The sequence below is a fragment of the Rhodnius prolixus genome, unplaced genomic scaffold, assembly GCF_049639745.1.
Source record: "Rhodnius prolixus isolate KJV_2025 unplaced genomic scaffold, Rpr scaffold_3, whole genome shotgun sequence".
Taxonomy (NCBI): Eukaryota; Metazoa; Arthropoda; class Insecta; order Hemiptera; family Reduviidae; genus Rhodnius; species Rhodnius prolixus.
In genome coordinates, this window is record NW_027411603.1 from 28,469,010 (window position 1) to 28,491,088 (window position 22,079).

At 40.7% G+C, this 22,079-nt stretch overlaps 2 protein-coding genes across 7 annotated transcripts in view; one reads left to right on the forward strand and one right to left on the reverse strand.

Annotated features, from left to right (window-relative positions):
- LOC141452318 (uncharacterized) overlaps positions 1-16,878 on the reverse strand; it is a 34,004-nt gene extending 17,126 nt beyond the window's left edge. For 5 of the 6 annotated variants that reach the window (XM_074124331.1, XM_074124330.1, XM_074124329.1 and 2 more), the window contains exon 1: positions 2,600-7,402. In XM_074124331.1, coding sequence (XP_073980432.1) covers positions 3,420-4,481 — 1,062 coding nt within the window. In that variant the 5' untranslated portion in view covers positions 4,482-7,402 and the 3' untranslated portion in view covers positions 2,600-3,419. Of the gene's footprint in view, positions 1-2,599; positions 7,403-11,265 lie in introns of those variants that run through there. The other variant, XM_074124333.1, reaches the window with a different exon arrangement.
- The window catches only part of LOC141452339 (uncharacterized), a 75,187-nt gene that overhangs the window by 4,768 nt on the left and 48,340 nt on the right, over positions 1-22,079 (forward strand). The window lies entirely within an intron of this gene.

Sequence of the window (22,079 nt, forward strand, 5' to 3'; positions counted from 1 at the left end):
ATATTGTCGATACCATAGATTGTATAGATGTCGTTGGGAGAATTAAAAAAATAACAACACACACACACAAAAAATGCCATCTATTATCATTGTAGTACATTAGAAATATTATATAGAATGTATAGATGTCGCTGGAAGCATTAAAAATTCATCCACATTTAACTGGGAATAGTAAACAAACGAAAAAGCACCAACCGGATAAATGGGTAGTTAGTACCAGGAGAAAGTCGGCCGGCACCGCATTAATGGGGTGTTAGTACCACCAGCACGTCAAGTCAAACCGCATATATGAGTAGTTAGCACTGAAGAGGAGTATTAGAGGAGGATAAATTTGAAAATTTATCGAACAAAGTATTGGCTATGATTCCCTAAACTAAAGAAACAATCCTATGGAGCAATCAGTGAAATGAGAAGCTATCTTTCTTATGGAAGGGAGCTCTGGTATGAGTAAAGAACAACAGAGAATATTCTCGAACTTGTTTATTGGAAGCGAACAGTTACAGAACTGCAGTATCCTGAGCGCGCTAGAATTGTGTACTCTATCGCTGTGATCCATTTATCTACTTGGCGTTACTACTCTTAGTGAACCCTAATCTCTTTAAGAAGTCTGGGCCTTTATTCTCTAAAGATATTGTTGTTTTATTTTCATACTCATCTTGTCGTAATGCTACTACAGTACTACACCATTAGTTATAGCATTCTTCACTGGTTGGTCACATGCTTTCCCACATCTATAGATGAATCGTTCATATGACACTAAATAATGTGGAACTCTAATTATATTTGATATTTTTTTTTTTTGGCGCATCGACTCTAAGGTCATTAGCGCCCCTATATTAGTTATTCTTGGCTGAACAACTTATAGAAAGACTGATTGGGTATTTATTATTGTGAAAACACATGTTTTCATATCTTCAATTGATACTGCTATTTTATTTTCTGTTGGTAAGGAATAATCAAAACCAGTAAGGGTTTAGGTCATCACAATTGATCAAATTTATAGGTTAAAAGCCAAATACTAAATATAAGGTGACCAACTATTTTTTGTTCAAAAAGAGTACACTTTGCAAGTATTTCATAGGTGAAAAAAAAGAAGAAAAAACGTTAAAAACTTTATTTTCTTTTAAAAACATATTTTTCTTCGGAGTGGATTTTTTTTGCTAAATGAGGGTGTTTAGTTAGTAGCATCTCTTGGAAGAACACACACCAAGTTTCAGCCAGATCGGTCTATTTCTTTGTGTTTGGCATTCGTTTGAATCGAGGAAGTCGAGTGATTTTCAAAAAATGGACGAAAAAGAATTTCGTGTGTTGATTTTAAACACTACTTTATGAAAGGCAAAACGCCTCAGGAGACTAAAGAGAAGCTTGATAAACATTATGGTGACTCTGCACCTTCGATTAGAACAGTTTATAAGTGGTTTCAAAATTTTCGGAGTGGCCATATGGGCACAAGTGACGCTGAACGTTCTGGACGCCCTGTTGAGGTTACTACTCCAGAAATCATTGATAAAATCCATGATATGGTGATGGATGACAGAAGAGTGCACAGCCATATGTGCGCGCGAAATTCAAATGACCGTCAAACTCGTGTCTGGTGTTTGCCCTGTCCTCTGACGTGCCGGAAATGGCAAGCAATATGCGCGCGTGAAATTCAAATCACTGTCAAAATAATTTTAAATATTTAATGATTAAAATTGAAATTAAATAATCTAAAAAAATGTTTTAGAAATACAAATGAGTATAAAATTATACAAATGAGTACTTTCAGAGTACAGGATTTGAAAAGAGTACGGTTTGCGAAAAAAGAGTACAAAACTCAGTAAATGAGTATAGTTGGTCACCTTACTAAATAAGAAAAAGTAATTAAAGATACGTAATTTAAAATGAATATCAAATAAAGCGCTAATCCAAAGAACGCTCTTACAATAAGCTTTGATAATATCGGTATCACTGTCGCAATCATACATCATATAGTTCATCTACTTTGTTATGATGATCTTAATCGCAACCACTAATAGGCGCAACACTCCTGCTAGAACTACAAAAACTAGTACGAAATTTTGTACCTCTCCGTAATTTGTAATAACGTTGCCTATAATATCGGGGACGATAGTAACTTCGAACTAAACGGCGACGACGTTGGTTAAAGACATCCGTATTAGTAGATGTAGTAGAAAGGTCTTACGAAACCTGAAAACAGGAATGTTCCGCATAAACAACTTTAACCCGATTTACAAACTCTGGTAATGTATTCTGATATTTATTTTCGATTATCGCAATACTTCCTATTTATTCAATCCATTTCACCATTTTCAAATCGAGATATTCTGAATCACTATCGCTATCTAATAGTGGTAATTCTGTAATACATTTTTTTAGTAATTGATTTATAACAAAAGTGATAACTGATAAGCATTGAATAGATGTTGTCAACGCGTAAACGCGGACACCCTAAAGCGGGGCGTTAGTTGGGGCGCTATGCGTCAGCGGATGAAGCGGAAATGGCGAAGCAAGGGAGAATAAATGGGAATGGGTCACCCGGAGGTGCCCACACCGGGGTAGAAACAGTAGATTAAAGATAAGAAGATGTTACACTTACCCTTGATGCCGGAAGTGAAGTTCCTGAAGCGTAGCGGGGGCCGGGGGGGGGTAGCGGAGCAGTCAGGAAGAGACAGGGTGGCGGAAGGGAAGGTAAGCCCCAGGATAGAGACAAAAAGGGGCGGTTAGAATAGTGGCAGAGGGAGGGGGGTAGAGAAGCAAGAGTAAAGGGGGTTAGCGGAAGGGCGAGAAGTCTGAGGGGCACTCAGGAAAAGGAAGTTCCAGGTACGTACCTAGCGTAGCGGGGAGGGCAGGCCAAGGCCCAGGGAGAGCGTAGTGGAAGGAATAGCAGGATCCGGAAGTGAGGACAGTGAGGGTCTCTGGAGCAGAGCGAGGGGGTTTTTGGGGGGAGGTAAATGCGTTGAGGTTACTTCCCTGGTGTCCGCTGGATGCGGGAAGACAGTTAACAACAGCGGAGCGACAGCGGAAGCGAAAAACAGCAAGTGCGTAGGAATCACAGCGTGGGCGTTGGATGCACAAACAAAGCAGCGCAGGTTGTCTCTATTACAGCAGAGAGCAGACTGACTAGGAGAGGTGAGGGAGAAAGAGTAGCCGTAGCAGCGAAGCACTCCGAGCCTCAACGGGGAGACTCGAGCGGGGCAGGGCACGCGGTGCAGAGGGGGGTATCACACACACAGACGCAGGAGCTCCCGACAATGTTGCCGGATTGCTTTCGATGCTGCCAGATGGCTTCTCATTCAAGCAATTCCAACCGAACAGATGTTATATTACGTCTTTTTCATTTTGGCTTAATTTGATGAACAGTCTTGCAGACAGTTCCACCACCATAAATATTCTTAATCGTTTACATTTGTTTTTTATTATTTTGAACATGCACGACTTGTATAATCAACGGTCGAGACGAAGCTACTTTTCTTTGACATCAGAAAAGAACATAGATTGGAATACCGATCTAAGTCTTCCAGAACCAATGCCCTGGTCGGCCATCCATCAGGAACGACTACATCAATATTGGTGAGTCGACCCTGCTCATAAACTGCGCCCGGAATGGGATTTGCAGATATGAAGGCAGCACTGTGAGGGGGGGTAAGGTCCAGCGGAGGGGAGGGGCAGTCCGCCCACTGGAGGGGACCGGGGGGCGAGGCAGACCGAGCCCCCTCGACGGACAGCGGGGATGTGGCCCGAGGCGGCGGAGTCGACGGAGCGGGCGAGGGCGAAGCTCGAGCGCGCGGAGGAGTAGGCGGAGCAGTCGGGGGCGAAGCCCGAGCGCGCGGAGGCGGAGACGCAAGGGCACGCGGAGGCGCCGCTGAGCGAGAGGATCCCTTCCCGGAGCCCTCCGGATGTACCAGCGTGTGATGTGGCCACGAGCAGTGCAGACACCGGTATGGGGATCGGCAGGCCTCGGTGGAGTGCGCGGCAGACAGGCAATTCCGGCACAAGGCCGTGTCCACTGCGAATGCGCGACGCTGAGGAACGGGTAAGGCCTTGAAGCCCGCGCATTGGCGGATGGAGTGCTTTCCGCCGGGGCAATACGCGCATTTGTACCCACTGGGGGTCGCGGTCACGGGAGGGGTTGGCGGAGCGCCCGCGTGAGAGGTGGACTCGCGAGGTGTAGCTGCGTATGCGGGGGGAAGCGACTTCAGGGGGGACTCGCGGCGCTGCGAGCGCGCGGAGACAGTGGGTCGGCGAGGGGGGGTCCGAGCCCGAGGAGACAGCGGTTGAGGGGGGGCCAGGCGTAGCGCATGCAAGGTGTTCCGGAGGAACACCTTGAGGTGGCCCACGGTGGGGAATTCCACATCAATGTGGGCTCTCTCGAATCTGCGGAGCGTCTCCGGATCCACGTGGCGCGTCAGCAGCACGAAAATGACGAAGGCCAGCAGATCCGGAGCTCGAATCTCCATGAGAGCCTCCGCGCTCGCCATCCCCTCCGCCAACAACTGCTCGAGCTGCTCCGCGGACGGTGTCAGAGGGGGGGAGGAAGAGACATCAACTGCGTGATCAGCTGCTGCGCCAGCCGTCGACGATTGTCGTAGGCTTGGCGCAACGCAGCCGTGAATTGGCCCTCCCCCAGGGGGATATGCTGGATGATGGCCCTGGCGTCCCCCCGCAGCGCGTCACGGAGATAGTGCAAGCGCTCCACGTCAGTGAGCCCCGCCTGCTGCATGACCAGCGCGGTGAAAGTGTCGCGAAAGGCCACCCAGCGGCGGAAATCCCCATCAAAGCTGGGGATCGATATCAGCGGCAGGCGGCACCCGTGGTAAGCGGTGCGGGGGGGGCAGAACCCCAGGGAGGGTTCCGACCAGGAGCTGTCGGATCTGTTGGTGAAGTGTCTTGATCTGCTGCACCCCCTCCACCACCTGATCCTCCGACAGTCCGTCGGGAAGAGGGTCAGAGTCCGTATAGGCCTCCGCTCGCTGGAGGAAGGCATTCAACTCCTCGGCCGCGTCCTCCCGATAGGCTGCGATCTGCTCCGCAGCCTGGGGATGCTCGCGGCCGACCTCCACGATTTGTGCGCGGAGGTTAGTGAGGTTGACCCGCGCACACCGCACCAATCGACTAATGGTGGCGGAGGTCAGGGCACCCGCCCCCTTGTCCCGCTTTGAAGTCATTCCCTTCAAAGCAGGCAAAACGAAAACAGGGGGGTTCAGCTAGCGTAACTCAACCACCTCACCAAATCCGGCCCGTAGGACCAAATGTCAACGCGTAAACGCGGACACCCTAAAGCGGGGCGTTAGTTGGGGCGCTATGCGTCAGCGGATGAAGCCGGAAATGGCGAAGCAAGGGAGAATAAATGGGAATGGGTCACCCGGAGGTGCCCACACCGGGGTAGAAACAGTAGATTAAAGATAAGAAGATGTTACACTTACCCTTGATGCCGGAAGTGAAGTTCCTGAAGCGTAGCGGGGGCCGGGAGGGGTAGCGGAGCAGTCAGGAAGAGACAGGGTGGCGGAAGGGAAGGTAAGCCCCAGGATAGAGACAAAAAGGGGCGGTTAGAATAGTGGCAGAGGGAGGGGGGTAGAGAAGCAAGAGTAAAGGGGGTTAGCGGAAGGGCGAGAAGTCTGAGGGGCACTCAGGAAAAGGAAGTTCCAGGTACGTACCTAGCGTAGCGGGGAGGGCAGGCCAAGGCCCAGGGAGAGCGTAGTGGAAGGAATAGCAGGATCCGGAAGTGAGGACAGTGAGGGTCTCTGGAGCAGAGCGAGGGGGTTTTTGGGGGGAGGTAAATGCGTTGAGGTTACTTCCCTGGTGTCCGCTGGATGCGGGAAGACAGTTAACAACAGCGGAGCGACAGCGGAAGCGAAAAACAGCAAGTGCGTAGGAATCACAGCGTGGGCGTTGGATGCACAAACAAAGCAGCGCAGGTTGTCTCTATTACAGCAGAGAGCAGACTGACTAGGAGAGGTGAGGGAGAAAGAGTAGCCGTAGCAGCGAAGCACTCCGAGCCTCAACGGGGAGACTCGAGCGGGGCAGGGCACGCGGTGCAGAGGGGGGTATCACACACACAGACGCAGGAGCTCCCGACAATGTTGCCGGATTGCTTTCGATGCTGCCAGATGGCTTCTCATTCACGCAATTCCAACCGAACAGATGTTATATTACGTCTTTTTCCTTTTGGGCTTAATTTGATGAACAGTCTTGCAGACAGTTCCACCACCATAAATATTCTTAATCGTTTACATTTGTTTTTTATTATTTTGAACATGCACGACTTGTATAATCAACGGTCGAGACGAAGCTACTTTTCTTTGACATCAGAAAAGAACATAGATTGGAATACCGATCTAAGTCTTCCAGAACCAATGCCCTGGTCGGCCATCCATCAGGAACGACTACATCAATATTGGTGAGTCGACCCTGCTCATAAACTGCGCCCGGAATGGGATTTGCAGATATGAAGGCAGCACTGTGAGCAGCACCTGCAGTTAAATTAACGCAAATGCTACGCAAATTGATCGCGGCCACCTCAAAAGCTGAGGTTTCCCTTAGACAATCAGTGATGCCAGGAGGCAGAACAGTCTGATATGCGCCCTGGTTGTGTTCGAACCAGCAAACACCAGACAAGACATTGCTCACTAGCGAGAACGTCAAACGATATTCTTCGACTAGTGATGAAACCGACGGATCAACATAGATGTTGGTTTTGTCGATCAATGAGGGAAACGGTGGGTAGCAAGTATTTCATCCATACTGATAACACTATGGATGCTGAAGTTCTGCTGATAGCATCCATGCTGATTTTATTATTATTATTATTATTTTCTTTAACATTAAATACTTAACACATTTAGACTTATGAAATGAAAGTATTTGCGGCCATGCCCAAAATACTTTACATCCTTGACATTGCTTAATCTCTGGGTTCATCTTTGAACATTCCCTAATATGGTCAGTTGTATTCCTTTGTCTATATTCCTTGGCTATTTCCTCCAGGTCTTTCTTGGCTGAGTCAACTTTCATCTGTAGAGCAGCCTTAACGAAATCTCCAAGAACTACTTTGATGCTGTCTAAATCGGCTGTATAAGGGGTGTGAGATTATACCCTGTAGGTGTTCCATGATGATGTTAACTGTACGAAATCCCTATGATCATCTACTTCTTCTTTCACAACCTTTAAAGGAAATAAACTATCATTCTCTTCTAGACCGAATACGTTTATGGAAATATTATCTGTATGCTAGAAAGCGGAGTTGGAAATGTTATGCAATCAAAATTATAGCCATGCACTAAATCATTGTATTTACTCGCGTGTGCAACATTCTTGGTCACAATTTTTCCAGAATGGAATATCTAAAACACTCAAAAGTAATTATTTTTAACATTGATGCAAGCTTTTTTCCTCTCAATCACTTCCGGTAATGCTATGTAGGAACTGCCCTTGAAGGAAAGCGGCGAAAAAAATTCTCAACTATATTTCTAATCACTGAACTATTTAAAAACTCTCTCCAAATGCATCCACGAGTTTAGCTACCGGTCTAATAGCTTGTCCCCTCTTTCCATCTCCATCGGAAATCAGAAGAAAGACGACCAACATGGCTATCTACATAAGCAACGGTTGAAAGAATTTTTTTTTCGCTTTTTTTTTTTTGCATTGGCTTTCGCCATAGAAAGAGTTTTGATAAACGAAGTGAGGTTTCTCTTCCAGATCAACCAACTCAATTCATTCTTTAAGGACTTCATTTTCTCTTTGGCTTCAATCGTGATAATGCTTTTGTTTTCGCTTTCAGGGGTAACTCCTTGTCACACCAGTGGATGTAACTCCACATATGACGGTTGCCTAGCGGATATTTCAACCATGGATCGGGGACCCCACTCTGGACGCGGATCTTATTCGTCACGATAAGCCCTCAACTCCATCGTCTACTACTTCATTTTATAACTACCTCCTTTTCCACAATTATATTGGCAAATTCCTCATCTACAAACTATGCTAAATTTGTAGCTTGAAACACTGGCTTCTTTTTCGTCTTAAACGATCTATCAGTTTCCTCAGCGATGGGTATTTACAAAAACACATTCCACCATTATGTTAACTTTAATTCGTAGCCGAAGGCCTTTAACCTTTTTCAATGACCATCCGCTTTTTTTCATTTGAGCTTCCACCTTTTGCACAATTATATTGGCAAATTCCTCATCTACAAACTCTGCTAAATCTGTAGCTTGAAACACTGGCTTGTTTTTCGTCTTAAACGATCTATCAGTTTCCCAGCGAGGGTATTTACAAAAACACATTCCACCATTATGTTAACTTTAATTCGTAGCCGAAGGCTTCATTAGTGCTGCACGGATCAAGATACGCTTCTGTCGCTGCAGTACCGCTTCGCGAATGGTGTAGAGCTGCACTAACTTTGTAATTCTTAATTTTGCTTAGTTCTAATGCAACGCGGCTCATCAACGGTGAACAGTAACAAAACCTACGATTTTGTACATCATATACACACCTATACCTAACACATATGTACATAATCATCTACCTCTAATATGTTCTGTTCAACTGAATTCATACTTTTTACAAGAGTAAATAAGAAAATAACCCTTCACCTAAACGCGTCAATAATAAAACATGTCTTAATGAGTTTATAACCCTTCACCCCTAAACGCGCCTATGTTAGACGTCTATTCTGTGTCTTAACGCGTTTCCAGTAACCCTTGAAACACTGGCTTGTTTTTCGTCTTAAGAGATCTATCAGTTTCTTCATCTTCATCACCCTTCTTTATCAGCACGGTCAAGAATCATTTTGTCTAATTGTTTTAGACAATCATAACATGACTAGACAGACTGTATTGTTACCAACAAGTACTTACATAAAGTGCATTTTATATTTTTTGTTTTTATCAAACGTTTTCTCTTTCTTATATTGGGGACATATATTCACGTTAGTTGCCAAATGGCTAGCACTGCCGCAATTCACACACTTAGGTGTGTTATCTTTACATTGAGATGCTTCATGATTCTCCCCACATTTCCCACATCTTACATTCCCTTTACATTGGTCTTTAAAGTGACCAAATCGTAAACACTGTTTACATTGTATAACATTTTGAACGTAATTGTGCACTTCGCATCTTACGTAATGTATATACACGTATTGTGGTAACTGCTGTCCCCTAACCGAGAACAAAACCGACTGAGTGGGAACGAATTTTGTTTCTTTCGTATCCCTGTCTATCACTTTTCGCTTTAATCTTCTGATTTCTATTAGCTGGTATTCAGCCCCTAATGGGCCCCTCATAACCTCCTTTATCTCCTCTTCTGTCAGATCCGTGTCTACATCCCTAATTACTCCCCTTCTCTGCAATAAATATCTGGGTATGTATACTCGGAACCCCTTTTCCTTTAGAATTGCGGAACTCACTAATCTGTTGGCCGCTACCCCATTGTTCATCTCAACTCTCATTCTATTTACGCCGAGCTTTTTAATTCCGTCGATACTTTTGGCAATGTCTATGTGTTTTTCGTATAATAGTTTCCCAACTGACATTGGGTGCACCCTCGAAAGCCCCTTTTTGTCCTTGTTAGTGCTTTCCACTATAACATAAAAGGGTCCTAAATCCGTACTTTGATATGCCATATTTGTGTATCCATTTGTACTTTTGTTCGCCTTGGTGTAAATTTGTTCATCACTTACCTTGTTTGCTTCTTGGTTGGTGCTTACCTCAGTCAGTTCCATAGCTACCTTCACATCCGGTTGGCGCAACATGCTTCTAGTGGTAGGGACCGATCCACTCTCCGTCCCTTTACGCTTTCCAGCCACGTTCACCACCTTCTTGACTGCCTTAGTAGGCATATTTGAGATTTTTATTAATATTTTTGAATTTTCAAAAAACGCTTTGTTATAGTTGCTAGTGTTTCCACAGTAACTGACATTAAACTTATCGGCTATCGATAAAGTTTCTAGCCCGACAAAGAATACCTGATTTCGGTTGTTAATCCAACCTACAGGTACGTCACGATAATGATTGAAGTCGTAGCATGCCCAACACGCTTCGTCATTTAGGTTATTCTTCTTAATACAATAACCCATGACGCGCATGGCATTAGCTAGGCGTACATCTAGCTTGCTATGGCTGGCTACACGTCCGACAGAGTCACAGTACATGCGGAGGCGGTTAAATTCTTCATTAGTGCTGCACGGATCAAGATACGCTTCTGTCGCTGCAGTAGCGCTTCGCGAATGGTGTAGAGCTGCACTAACTTTGTAATTCTTAATTTTGCTTAGTTCTAATGCAACGCGGCTCATCAACGGTGAACAGTAACAAAACCTACGATTTTGTACATCATATACACACCTATACCTAACACATATGTACATAATCATCTACCTCTAATATGTTCTGTTCAACTGAATTCATACTTTTTACAAGAGTAAATAAGAAAATAACCCTTCACCTAAACGCGTCTATAATAAAACTGAATTCTTCCAAAAGAGAAATTTAATCAGGGAAACGAGAGAGATAAAATTAGAATAACCTCTTTAAATAACACATACCGCTAGATCATCAATACGTAATAATAGTTGGGTAAGAATAGCAACGTTAACAAAGCAAAATCAAGGAAATAAGAAAAGTGCTGACCGATTAATGACCTGCTAATGATCGCTGAGTTGGCACCACGTGCGCTCCACGTTGTCCGGCTGACGGATTATTCTGCTAACAATTTTATTATTTGGTTTAATTTATTAAAGAAACAACGGCTAACTGAAAAGAAAGAAAATTTCCTCGAACCTCAAATTCCCACCTGTCTCGGAATTAATAGGGGTATGACTCGTCCACCGTACCACTGCTAACTAGGGTTCGCGGTGTATTCTTGCAACACCCCACACCTGACACCAATTGTAAGGAGCTGGCCGCCCTTGACGCGCGCGTTTTGAGGAAACGGGTAGTGGTCACTCAATTACAACTCCAGAGAATTACAGAATTTATTTAAAACAAAAAAAAAAAACACAAACAAATTATCTACAATTAACCAACTGAATTATACCCAATGCTTCATCCCTTACTTATTAGATAAACCAACCAAGTTGAATATTACCATACAATTATATATCTAACATCGCCTCTAACATATTCCAATAAGTATCTCAACACATCAATAAGTTAAAATTACATTCATACACATACAAGTAACCAATTCAGTCCTCGCAACCACTGAGCCGACCACTCTGGGGCTCAACAAATACCGCAATTAAAGTTCTACTGGGCTACAACTTACCAGCCACCAGCCAGCCGACGAACCCCTTTGGCAGCATGGGTCTTCCTTCCGCCGAAAACAACTGATCTCCTCCGCAAGACCACTGGCTCCTCCGCAAGGCGGCTGGCTCCTCCACTAGACAACTGGCTCCTCCGAAAAACAAGTGAGACCCTGGCCAGCCAGTAGCCCAGTTTTATATACGGTGTCGACTCAGCGGTTCCCACACCTTTAGTCCGCTGATCCACAAAGTAATTTAATTATTAATTCTCTTCCTTGAGAAAATTTTATGTAACTTTTCCCAATTCATAGATCTTAAAACAACTTACATATTTACATAACGCTAATTTTAAAATAAGTAATGAATCCAAAATACAAAACTAACCCTGAAAATCAAATAACTAAATTAAAGTTCTATCTGATACAAAAGCTGGACCCTTACAGTAAATAAGAAAATAACCCTTCACCTAACCGCGTCTATAATAAAACATGTCTTAACGAGTTTATAACCCTTCACCCCTAAACGCTCCTATGTTAGCCATCTATTCTGTGTCTTAACGCGTTTTAATTATTCCTTGTCTTTTTCTCCTTCCAATTCCAGCTGTGTTCTTTTATCAGCTACAGATTTAAATCTATATAAGTGCGACCCCCCTTTTTCTCCCGGATATACAAGGTTAAGATTACCTTTATAGCTTCCTATTAATTGCTCGACAACTGCCTGTAGAATTGTCTTTGGGAGAAATAGATGTGCAATCCCCTGGTTGTAGGCGATTGTTACTCTCAACGATTTCCCATATCTTGTGTCCAGTACACAATATGTTCGGTTCAACTGAATTCATATTCTTTACAAGAGTAAATAAGAAAATAACCCTTCACCTAAACGCGTCTATAATAAAACATGTCTTAATGAGTTTATAACCCTTCACCCCTAAACGCGCCTATGTTAGACGTCTATTCTGTGTCTTAACGCGTTTTAATTATTCCTTGTCTTCTTCTTCTTCCAATTCCACCTGTGTTCTTTTATCAGCTACAGATTTAAATCTATATAATTGCGACCCTCCTTTTTCACCCGGATATACAAGGTTAAGATTACCTTTATAGCTTCTTATTAATTGCTCGACAACTGCCTGTAGAATTGTCTTTGGGAGAAATAGATGTGCAATCCCCTGGTTGTAGGCGATTGTTACTCTCAACGATTTCCCATATCTTGTGTCCAGTACACAATATGTTCTGTTCAACTGAATTCATATTCTTTACAAGAGTAAATAAGAAAATAACCCTTCACCTAAACGCGTCTATAATAAAACATGTCTTAACGCGTTTTAATTATTTCTCGTCTTCTTCTTCTTCCAATTCCAGCTGTGTTCTTTTATCAGCTACTGATTTAAATCTATATAATTGCGACCCTCCTTTTTCTCCCGGTTATACAATGTTAAGATTACCTTTATAGCTTCTTATTAATTGCTCGCAACTGCCTGTAGAATTGTCTTTGGGAGAAATAGATGTGCAATCCCCTGGTTGTAGGCGATTGTTACTCTCAACGATTTTCCATATCTTTTGTCCAGTACATCTATTTCCTTTATTCTATAGTGCCTTCCGCAAATCAAATCTGTTGGTTTGATGTATATGGCTTCTTTGGTACTCGCAGAATTCTCAGAAATGAAACTTACATCTAAAAGTATGCGCTGGGAGTAATGTTCTATTGGAGGGTCAGCCAAAATCGTGCAGATCTTAAACTGGTATATTTACTTTTTGTTAATTTAAAAATTTACTCCGCTCGTGTACAAATAAATCACAGTCAATTGTTTGTGTCTGCAGAATGAGTTCAAAGTCTTCATACCTGTGATCCCCGTCGATATGTCCTATGCCATGATGGTTGTTTTCTAACCATCGGACTCTATTTCACACCGTACATTGCTATCGGCCGCTACCAGCCGTACCGTCAGCAGTTTAGCTTAACAATTGCATTATTTTTTTTTACTAATAATTCAATTATTATTTACAAATATTCACAAATTAAACGCCCTCCTTTTATTCCCCCCCCCCGTTAAAGTGGTTTCTACCGCCTTGCGGGGGACCCACCACTCACTTGACACTTTTCAACTCACCCACGTGCTATCCGGTGCTTCGCGTCTTCACGCTCGGCCGATAGGGAACAAATGGTGCCTCTGCATTCGCTGGTGGGTTGATCCCAGGATTTCTCTGGTCCACTGCGCCGATGGGTGCCCTCGTGCCATGGCGGTGCAATTCAGCTTGACTGGCTCGAGCAAACTGTATAACCACTGTTAAATCATCTGGTTTAATTTTATTGTGTCTTGATGGTAAAAACCTTCTAAATGAAGGTGTTGAAGTTCTACACTGTGTTTTACAACTTGGTGAATAACAGTGCGTAGAATGTTCATTGAATGTATGAGTTTTTAAATCTGTGGAAATTTGATAATCACCTATCATACGACTAACTGATTCTATATCTGATGCAGTTACTATGTATGCTGATTGTCTATACAATAATAGGTTTTGATGTTTATTTAAATATTCAGACATATAACATAGTTATAGGTATGTCATCCTTTATAATTTCAAATACATCTTTTATAATGTCAGAGGGGTTATTAATGTCTAAAGTCAACTATGTTGTATTTTTTTTTTTTTGTAAGATTTGACTATTTTAACCTCCCACGCTTCAGATATAAACTTCACCAGCTTCACCTTTAGGAACCAACCACCAATGTGTATATGTGCATGTTCTTATGAAAACACATTGATTCACATCCTATTGAATCTTGATTGCAATCATATCCATTAATTGCAAAAGTTCTGTTTCCAAATCTTCTGTATTTCATGCCTTTATAACATCCACCTTCCCAACATTCGCCACCACCTTTGCAGTTCCAATATGAATTTGTGTGTATGTCATAATCTGTGGTCAAGTACATTTTTTTATATCTTAATTTGGATACACTTTCATGTATTTTAATTTGTAAGATTTCTCCAGCTATATCTTTGAAACAGATAGATTCATCTGTTTGTATAGGAAAGCTACACATGCTCAAATCTTTACACTGTGTATTGTCACAAATCTTACCATTAGTCATTAAATATAGACTAGTATTACATCCAATACTAGGATCTATTACATTGGTTAATAATAATCCAGTTGTAATTATATTGCTAATAGATGTTCTTCTATTACCTAAATTATAATAATTTGATGCTGTTAAGTCATTATTATTGATACTAAAACTATCATCCTCTTAGCCATTTCTCTCATTTCATTGAAATAATTGTCATATTTCTTCAATCCGAGATATTTGTAATAAGTCTCTTCTGCCCATTTATGTAAGTAGCATCTATACTTTTAGAATCCAATACTAGAATCAGATACAAACGAAGGAAAACTGTGATAAAAGGCTTAGATGATTTACACCAAATAGACCTAATATATTTTAGGCAATATGCAAAGGTTAATGGAAATCATAATTACATTTTAACCGTAATCGATTATTTCTCCAAATATGCTTGGGCTGTGCCGGTGAAGACAAAAAATGCAAATGATGTCACTAATGCTATGAAAAAAGTATTCCAACATGAGAGAATACCTAAGAATATTCAATCGGATCAAGGTTTAGAATTTTATAATGCTAAATTTAAAGCGCTTGTGGAAAAATATAACATAAATCATTATAGCACATATACAACCATGAAAGCGGCCTTAGTGGGGAAAGATTTAATATAATCTTACTAGAAAAAATCTATAAACAATTTCAGTATAATGGTTGATATAAATATTTGCAAATATTACCACAAATTGTCGATGAATATAATAATACATTGCATAGAACGATCCATATGATACCTGCAGAGGTCAATAAAGGAAATGAAAAACTATTATTGAAAAATGTCTATCGAAAGGAAAGCGGTCGCAGCGCCAGGTGGAGCAGACGCTTTACATACGAGATTGGTGACGCTGTCAGAATATCCAAAACTAAAAATATATTTGCTAAAGGATATAAGGGTAATTGGTCAACGGAGATCTTTTATATTTATTCCGTACATAATACAGAACCTGTTACATACACATTACAAGATGAAAATGGTCAAATTATTCAAGGTAAATGGTACCGTGAAGAATTAATACCTGTAAAACATGATAAAGTTTATTTAATTGAAAAAGTATTGCAACGGAAACGACCTAATAACGTGTAAGTCAAATATCTTAAGATGAAGAGTTGGATTAAAAACAAATACCTAATTTTATAAGTGTTTATTGCTGTATATCTACACACAATTATCATTTTCCTCAACAATAGGAGGAAGAAGTTCATTTGTAAATGTATTTTCCATTGTAATTATTAACATTAAATTGTGTAAATAATCGTTAATTAACCATGCATTATGTATAATTGCCATTATTTGGGCCTTATTTAAATACATTTCTTGAATTACCGAATGTGTTTCCTTAAGCGTTACCAATTTTCTAGTTTTATGCGTAAGATACATGGTCAGGGTAGAGTCTTGTAAGAGCGGTACATCCACATTCCCAGCCTCGCTTTTCCTCCTCCTTCCAAAATATTGGAGAATTGCACCAAATTTCTACGGTAGTTGATATAGTTGATACCATTTTGGAAGTGATAGATTAATTTCCATTTTTTTTCTTCACAATTTGCACAACTGCATTATAGTTGTCCGCCTGTTTGGTTAGGCCGACGGAAACTTTAAAATGTAATAAATGAAAAGAAGACATGACGGCGCCTGCGTATTGTGATAAAAAACAGGCAAGTGTGTGTGTACAAGTGTGGTTTGCGGTTAGCGCATCCAGTCAGTACATAACAGGAAATTGTGTGGCCAACACTGCGCGCGACAACATGCCGTCTTTGATATTTGCCGCCAAATTGCTAGGGAACAATGTCTCTTAATAATTATTACAATGCTGGAAGAACACTGGACTTAATTGATTAATCATACAAGACTATAAAAAAAAGGGAAAAATGTCTTTTAATAATTATTACAATTTATATAACTTACATGTAGTTGTATAACAAGATGACCATGGTCATGACCATGAACAGATAAACATATAAACCAACAATGTGAGTTAATTTTTCAATACACCGAAGCGTGCTCGAGGTTTCTACCACAAAAACCGGAAAGACGCCAACATGGCGTTGCTATCACACATAGACACCCAGGCATATATATCACAGCACATATGTCTCCTTCGTCAAGTCAAGGACAAAGTTCGCAAGAGTGGTGGATTCAGTGCGGTGCGGAAGGCAACAAGCAACCATTATCCCTACGTAACGTCGGCTTCTTAAAAACTCTAAAATATAAGGTGAGCCGATATGGATTACGTATTAAACATTGATCAAGAGGTTGTTTTCAATGACAATATTGAAAGTTAAGAATGTCATTCCTATACACCATTCAACACTTCCGGTTTATCCAATAATGATGATATACGCATCACCATGTTCCAAACCGACGTGTACACATTACCCAGTGAAAGCTATCTCTTTATTGAGGGAAAATTGGAGAAAGGTGCGGCGGAAGGTGCCACCTATGCTAAATTAATAAACAACGCTTTAGCATTCCTATTCGACGAGCTACGATTTGAAATAAATTCCGTTGAAGTAGACAGTATTAGAAATGTGGGTATTGCTAGCACGTTGAAGATCTATTCATGTTTTTTCCCCAATCAAATTAGAGCTTTAGAAAATGCGGGAATAATATAATTAATATATTTGAATAATTCAAATAAATAATAAATAATAATTCAAATAATAATAATGCTGATAATATGACCGCAGCAGTCATTAATGAGAAGGACCAGAGATTTAACGTCTGTCTACCTATCAGCTATCTACTAAATTTCTTTGAAGATTATGAGAGGATATTGGTGAATGTGAAACAGGAGTTAATTTTGTAAAGATCACGTAATGATTTGGACGCACTTGTTGGTGGTGCAATAACTGCTAAAGATTGTACCATTAAATTGGAGAAAGTTATTTGGAACATTCCACATGTTAAATTGTCGGATAAGGCAAAATTATATATTTATAAAATAATTGAAAGCGGCAAACCCATACCGCTTGCCTTCCGATCTTTAGAATTGCATGAATATCCAAATTTATCTACAACTAATAAAATCTCCTGGCATGTGAAAACGTCAAATCAATTACACAAATCAAGATATGTAATTCTAGCATTTCAAACTGATAGGAAGGATAATATTACTAGAAATCGTTCTGCTTTCGATTCAGCGTATATTCGTAACGTTAAATTATACTTGAACGATCAACAATACCCTTATCATGATATGTAATTGGACTTTACATCGGGCACAATTGTTTCCCTACCTATGTTATTTTACCGAATAGGTCTTCTATGTTGTACTTGAATAGCGAGAGGTACTGTTGTACAATTATTCCATCTAAACTCAGCCACTTTGTACAAGCTTGCCATCCCCACTTAAAAAAAAGAATTCTTGAAGGAGTACGAAGTAGATAAGCCGTGAACCAACCTGTCGGTTGTGGCCAAATAACCCTCCTATGAACCAATGGGAGACTGGTGAGAGGCCTGGCTCATTTGCCCTGTGCTAGGGCCCCACTTAATGTCTACTCCCGTGTCCAGACAGGAGCCCAGTTTGTATACACAAAATCACCATTTTTGAATATTTTGAACCATTCGAAACACTGTGTTTTACCAAGAACATGTTAAGCTTCGACAAGCATTCGATGCGATTCTGCAGCAGTTTTCTTCAAATGATAACAGAAAACCAATGCTGTCCGCAAATCGTAGCTTATAGGCACAAAACTCGACATGTTTAAGGTTATTGAAAAATATACCGGTGTATGGAACTTTGGTTGTTGTGTGTTGAAAATCTTCGTCAGCTGTTAGAGGGAGGGAGATGATGGCGCTGCAGAAGCGGTGTTACGATCCCTCAACTGATGGCTAGCACTATCTAACTTCTACACCATAATAAAAGATAAAAGATATAAAAATAAACATTCAAAAAATAAAAATTGAAACCAATAAATGAAGTAATCATAAAACATAAACATTTTACGTATATTTGCAGTGTTTTCTACGTCTTTTTCATTTTCACTTCATTTGATGAATAGTTTTCTAGTATCGGCAATTTTAAATCTGAAAATGCAGCTGCAAAGGATTGCATAGGTAGTTTGGCTGGAATGTAGAAATGGATGCGAATCACCTCAATTTATGGTCTGCTGGAAGTAAAGTTTAGCTACCTGGGGCTATAAAGGGTAGCAAAGTAGGCGAAGGGCTTAAAGATCCTTGGCTCGACGGCACGGAAATTCAACTCCGCACGCAAGCTTGGGCGATTGGGGTTTTATTTTACAAATTTGAAACGATAGATACAAAAATACTAAGTAATAGATAGAGTAGCATGGAGCTCTATCCGTGTAAGTCTGAGGCCTTAGTTTTATTTTACAGTAAGTAACATTTCACAACTCACCTCTCAAATTAAATAACCACCGGAGTCCGGAGCTCGTTAAGAGCTTAAAGCTGGTAGATTGCAATCAGTCCTAACTAAATTCACGCGAAAGCACAAGCTAATTTGCAGGTGCCTTGGTAGCCGAGCGGTTAGAGGTGAGGCCCGTAAAGCTAATTAAAACTGTTGTTTAAGGCAGCTGCAATTCCCGACTGGCACGACGTGTTGATTTTGAAGGGCTACGTTGGTAAGCAGCTTGAATCCGTGCGACATTTTCTTCAGATACACGAGGGCGGCCAGGACTCTTTCCTTTACATACACAACCTGTGTCAACAAACTGACGGTACCATCTGCGAATGTTCCATCCATTCGGAGGATCAATTTGGTACCTCAACCGGAAACGTCTTTGCACTGTAATCACGGATTTACACTTCGCAAGCTCAAGAATACAAAAGCTTTTGTGCTGTGGCGTAGCCATTTTACAACCTCTGTGAATAGTATTCACTGAATACGTCATTGTAACCAAGCACAACTGACATCTGGGGGACATGGACACAAACTAGACAATGCACTCGTTCCTCCGATACCCGCAGCACACCGCTACTATCGATAGTTTACTAAATATATCAGTTTGAAATACGTATATTCTTTTTGGTCCGCCCTGTATTAATATTATTATTATTAGTAGTAGTATTATTATTGTTATTAATATTTTTAATATTATTAATATATATAGTATTAATATTATTAATACTTCCACCGCACAACATTAGTGGATACTATGCTGGTTAGCCTAGGACCTATGGGAGGAAGTTTCCTGCTTTGTTAGGGTCTGTGCTTAGAACCAAAAAGAAGGAGCTAGACCGTCTGTAAGATCTACGGCCCAGACAAGATGTAAATTTGGATAGTTGAATTCAATACGAGGCACCACCCTGAAGTAGTGCTTATGGCGGTTCCGGGGTGGACGCTTTTTTAGTGGATAGAGCCCCACACACTGTCTTTATCTGGCAGGTGCCTGTGGCATTTTTCCCCCTCGGATAAAAAAAAAATTATTAATATTGTCAATCAGTTATTTACATTAACATTATTAATACTACTGTTGTTATCAGTTACTAATATTAACATCATTATTGTCATTATTATTATCGACAATATTGTTGTTGTCAATCAGTTATTAATTTACACCATAGTGCCTGGCGAATATACTAAACAAAAAAAGGAAAAGTGGCAACAGCTATCAACAGCCGGAAACAATGCGTCATCCTAGACGGTTAGATTAACAAGCAATATGTACTTACAAATAGTCCAACAATTATGCACGGAATCTGTACTATTCTAGACTACTGTGCGGGTAGTTTTTGACCATGCACCACGCGCTCGCTACTCGCTACTTGCTCCCGGCTGCTACCAGCTGTGCCGTCAGCAGTCCAGCCTATCAGTTGCATTCTTAATAATAATTCAATATTTATTCACAAATTAAACACAACTATTTCACAATCCCTTTACAATCCTAACTTTCTTTCCATCTTTTTTTAAAATGTTTTTATTATATTTTGTTGTGTACCCTCCATTCGCTTCAATTTTTTTCTGAAGACCAAGGTCTCTGTTCTTTTCTATTTTACTCATTATTGTTCGAGCTTGCAACATATAAAAATTGCTGTGAAGAACGCTGTCGCGCTGAGGAGCACGAAAGTGGAAGAAAGTGCAAGTAAACAAGATACCAATATGTACATGAATAATACGTTTAATTATACTTCACGGTAGAAAATCTTAAATTACCCCATAATTAATAATATGTATAGCTAGATTAAAATGTAATTAGTATTCAATAAGATTGGGTAAATATGGTTATGGTAGCTGTTTGTCATCACCTATGTGTAATAGTCTCCTAGAACTTGGTGGCGTCCTTATTGGTGCGGAAGGGATCGGTGGATATAATGAGGTGGCAGGATTAATCTCTGACAATTCTTTATCAGTTGTCGGCTTCCCTGGCTCTTGACGTCGCGAGAAAATAAAGTTAACAATTCCTTCTGAAAAGAAGCAACATACTCTCCAATTACATTTACCAAATGCTCCCTTGAGTGTCAAATAATTGAATATCCAGTCCAATACCATTATAAAAAGTTTGTATATAAATACCACTCCTATAACAATTGATGTCCAGTCACCAACTTTTTGGAGACCTGTTGTAACTTTTGAGTATATACTGGTGGTAAATTTTTGAATAGTTTCACCGCTAAAAAGATTGTGTATGTCACCTTCCGGTAAGTTAATGTTTTCGCCTTTATATTTTCGTATGACAGAACTATCAAGCGATTTCTGCTCACCAGCAAAGAGCATTTGTTTCTGCAGAGCTTCAACTTCTTTTACACCATATAATCCGGCCTCCATTAGTTCATGCGGTGACTCATATACCCATGTGGTATTCGGATTTGGGTCGAGAACATGTGGGTTGTGTACTTTTTGCGGCTTAGGATATAAAGAGAACCAGTTGTCAGTTATCTTAAAAATTACTGGCAGTAAATTGTTACATTCTATCTCTGTACCTACTGTTTTGAGTATTCTGTTTCTTGGACTCAAGTAATAGGTGGTATTTTTATAACTAACCGCTGCCTCTGTATAACAGGTGGTTGTTTCTGTAACGCTAACCTCAACTGGAACACATCTGATTAAATGGATAACTTCGCCTCTAGTTAGGGCGCATAGCAAGTAAACGCTCCTACTTGTATGTTCATGGCGCCGCTGAGGCAAAAGTATTATGCAAAATTGTCCTTAATTCTTAACCCCGACATTGTTAAAGGCGACGGCTGCGCTGATGTAATCTGATTAGATTTAACAGGTTGTTGTGAGGAAAGGAAAGTAGAGGAAACTATTCCTGCTATATAACAGCATATTATCCTTAAATGGTGGGTGGAGTTTAGCGATGAAGCTTCATTGCAGCCACCATATTCTATGAGTTAAGTGAACTTAAAGGAAATAATTTAAATATGTTAACCGTGTGACAAGTGAATGTAAATTGCAATAGCTTGTGGTGGAGAATAGAAGAGCCTTGTGGATTGTTTGCTGTGTGTTCAGCACTGCTAAAGAAGTGGTGCTCGTGAGTGCAGAAGTTGACTGTTATAGAGTTTGTACACCTTTAAACCCGATTATCAACGGAAACGTCCGCAGAGGACATGTGAATGGAGGATGGTGTAATGAAAGTATGTATCAACTTAAGTGTCAGGCTGAAGCTTGCAGCCATTTATTAAAACATTCACCTAACACAAAAACTTCTTGTACAAATTTTTTTATAATTTTTAGACGCGTCTAACTAAAAAAAAATTCTTGTCTACACTTTAAACAGAATAGTTTTTAATGAATTAAATATTAACCGAATGAAAGTATA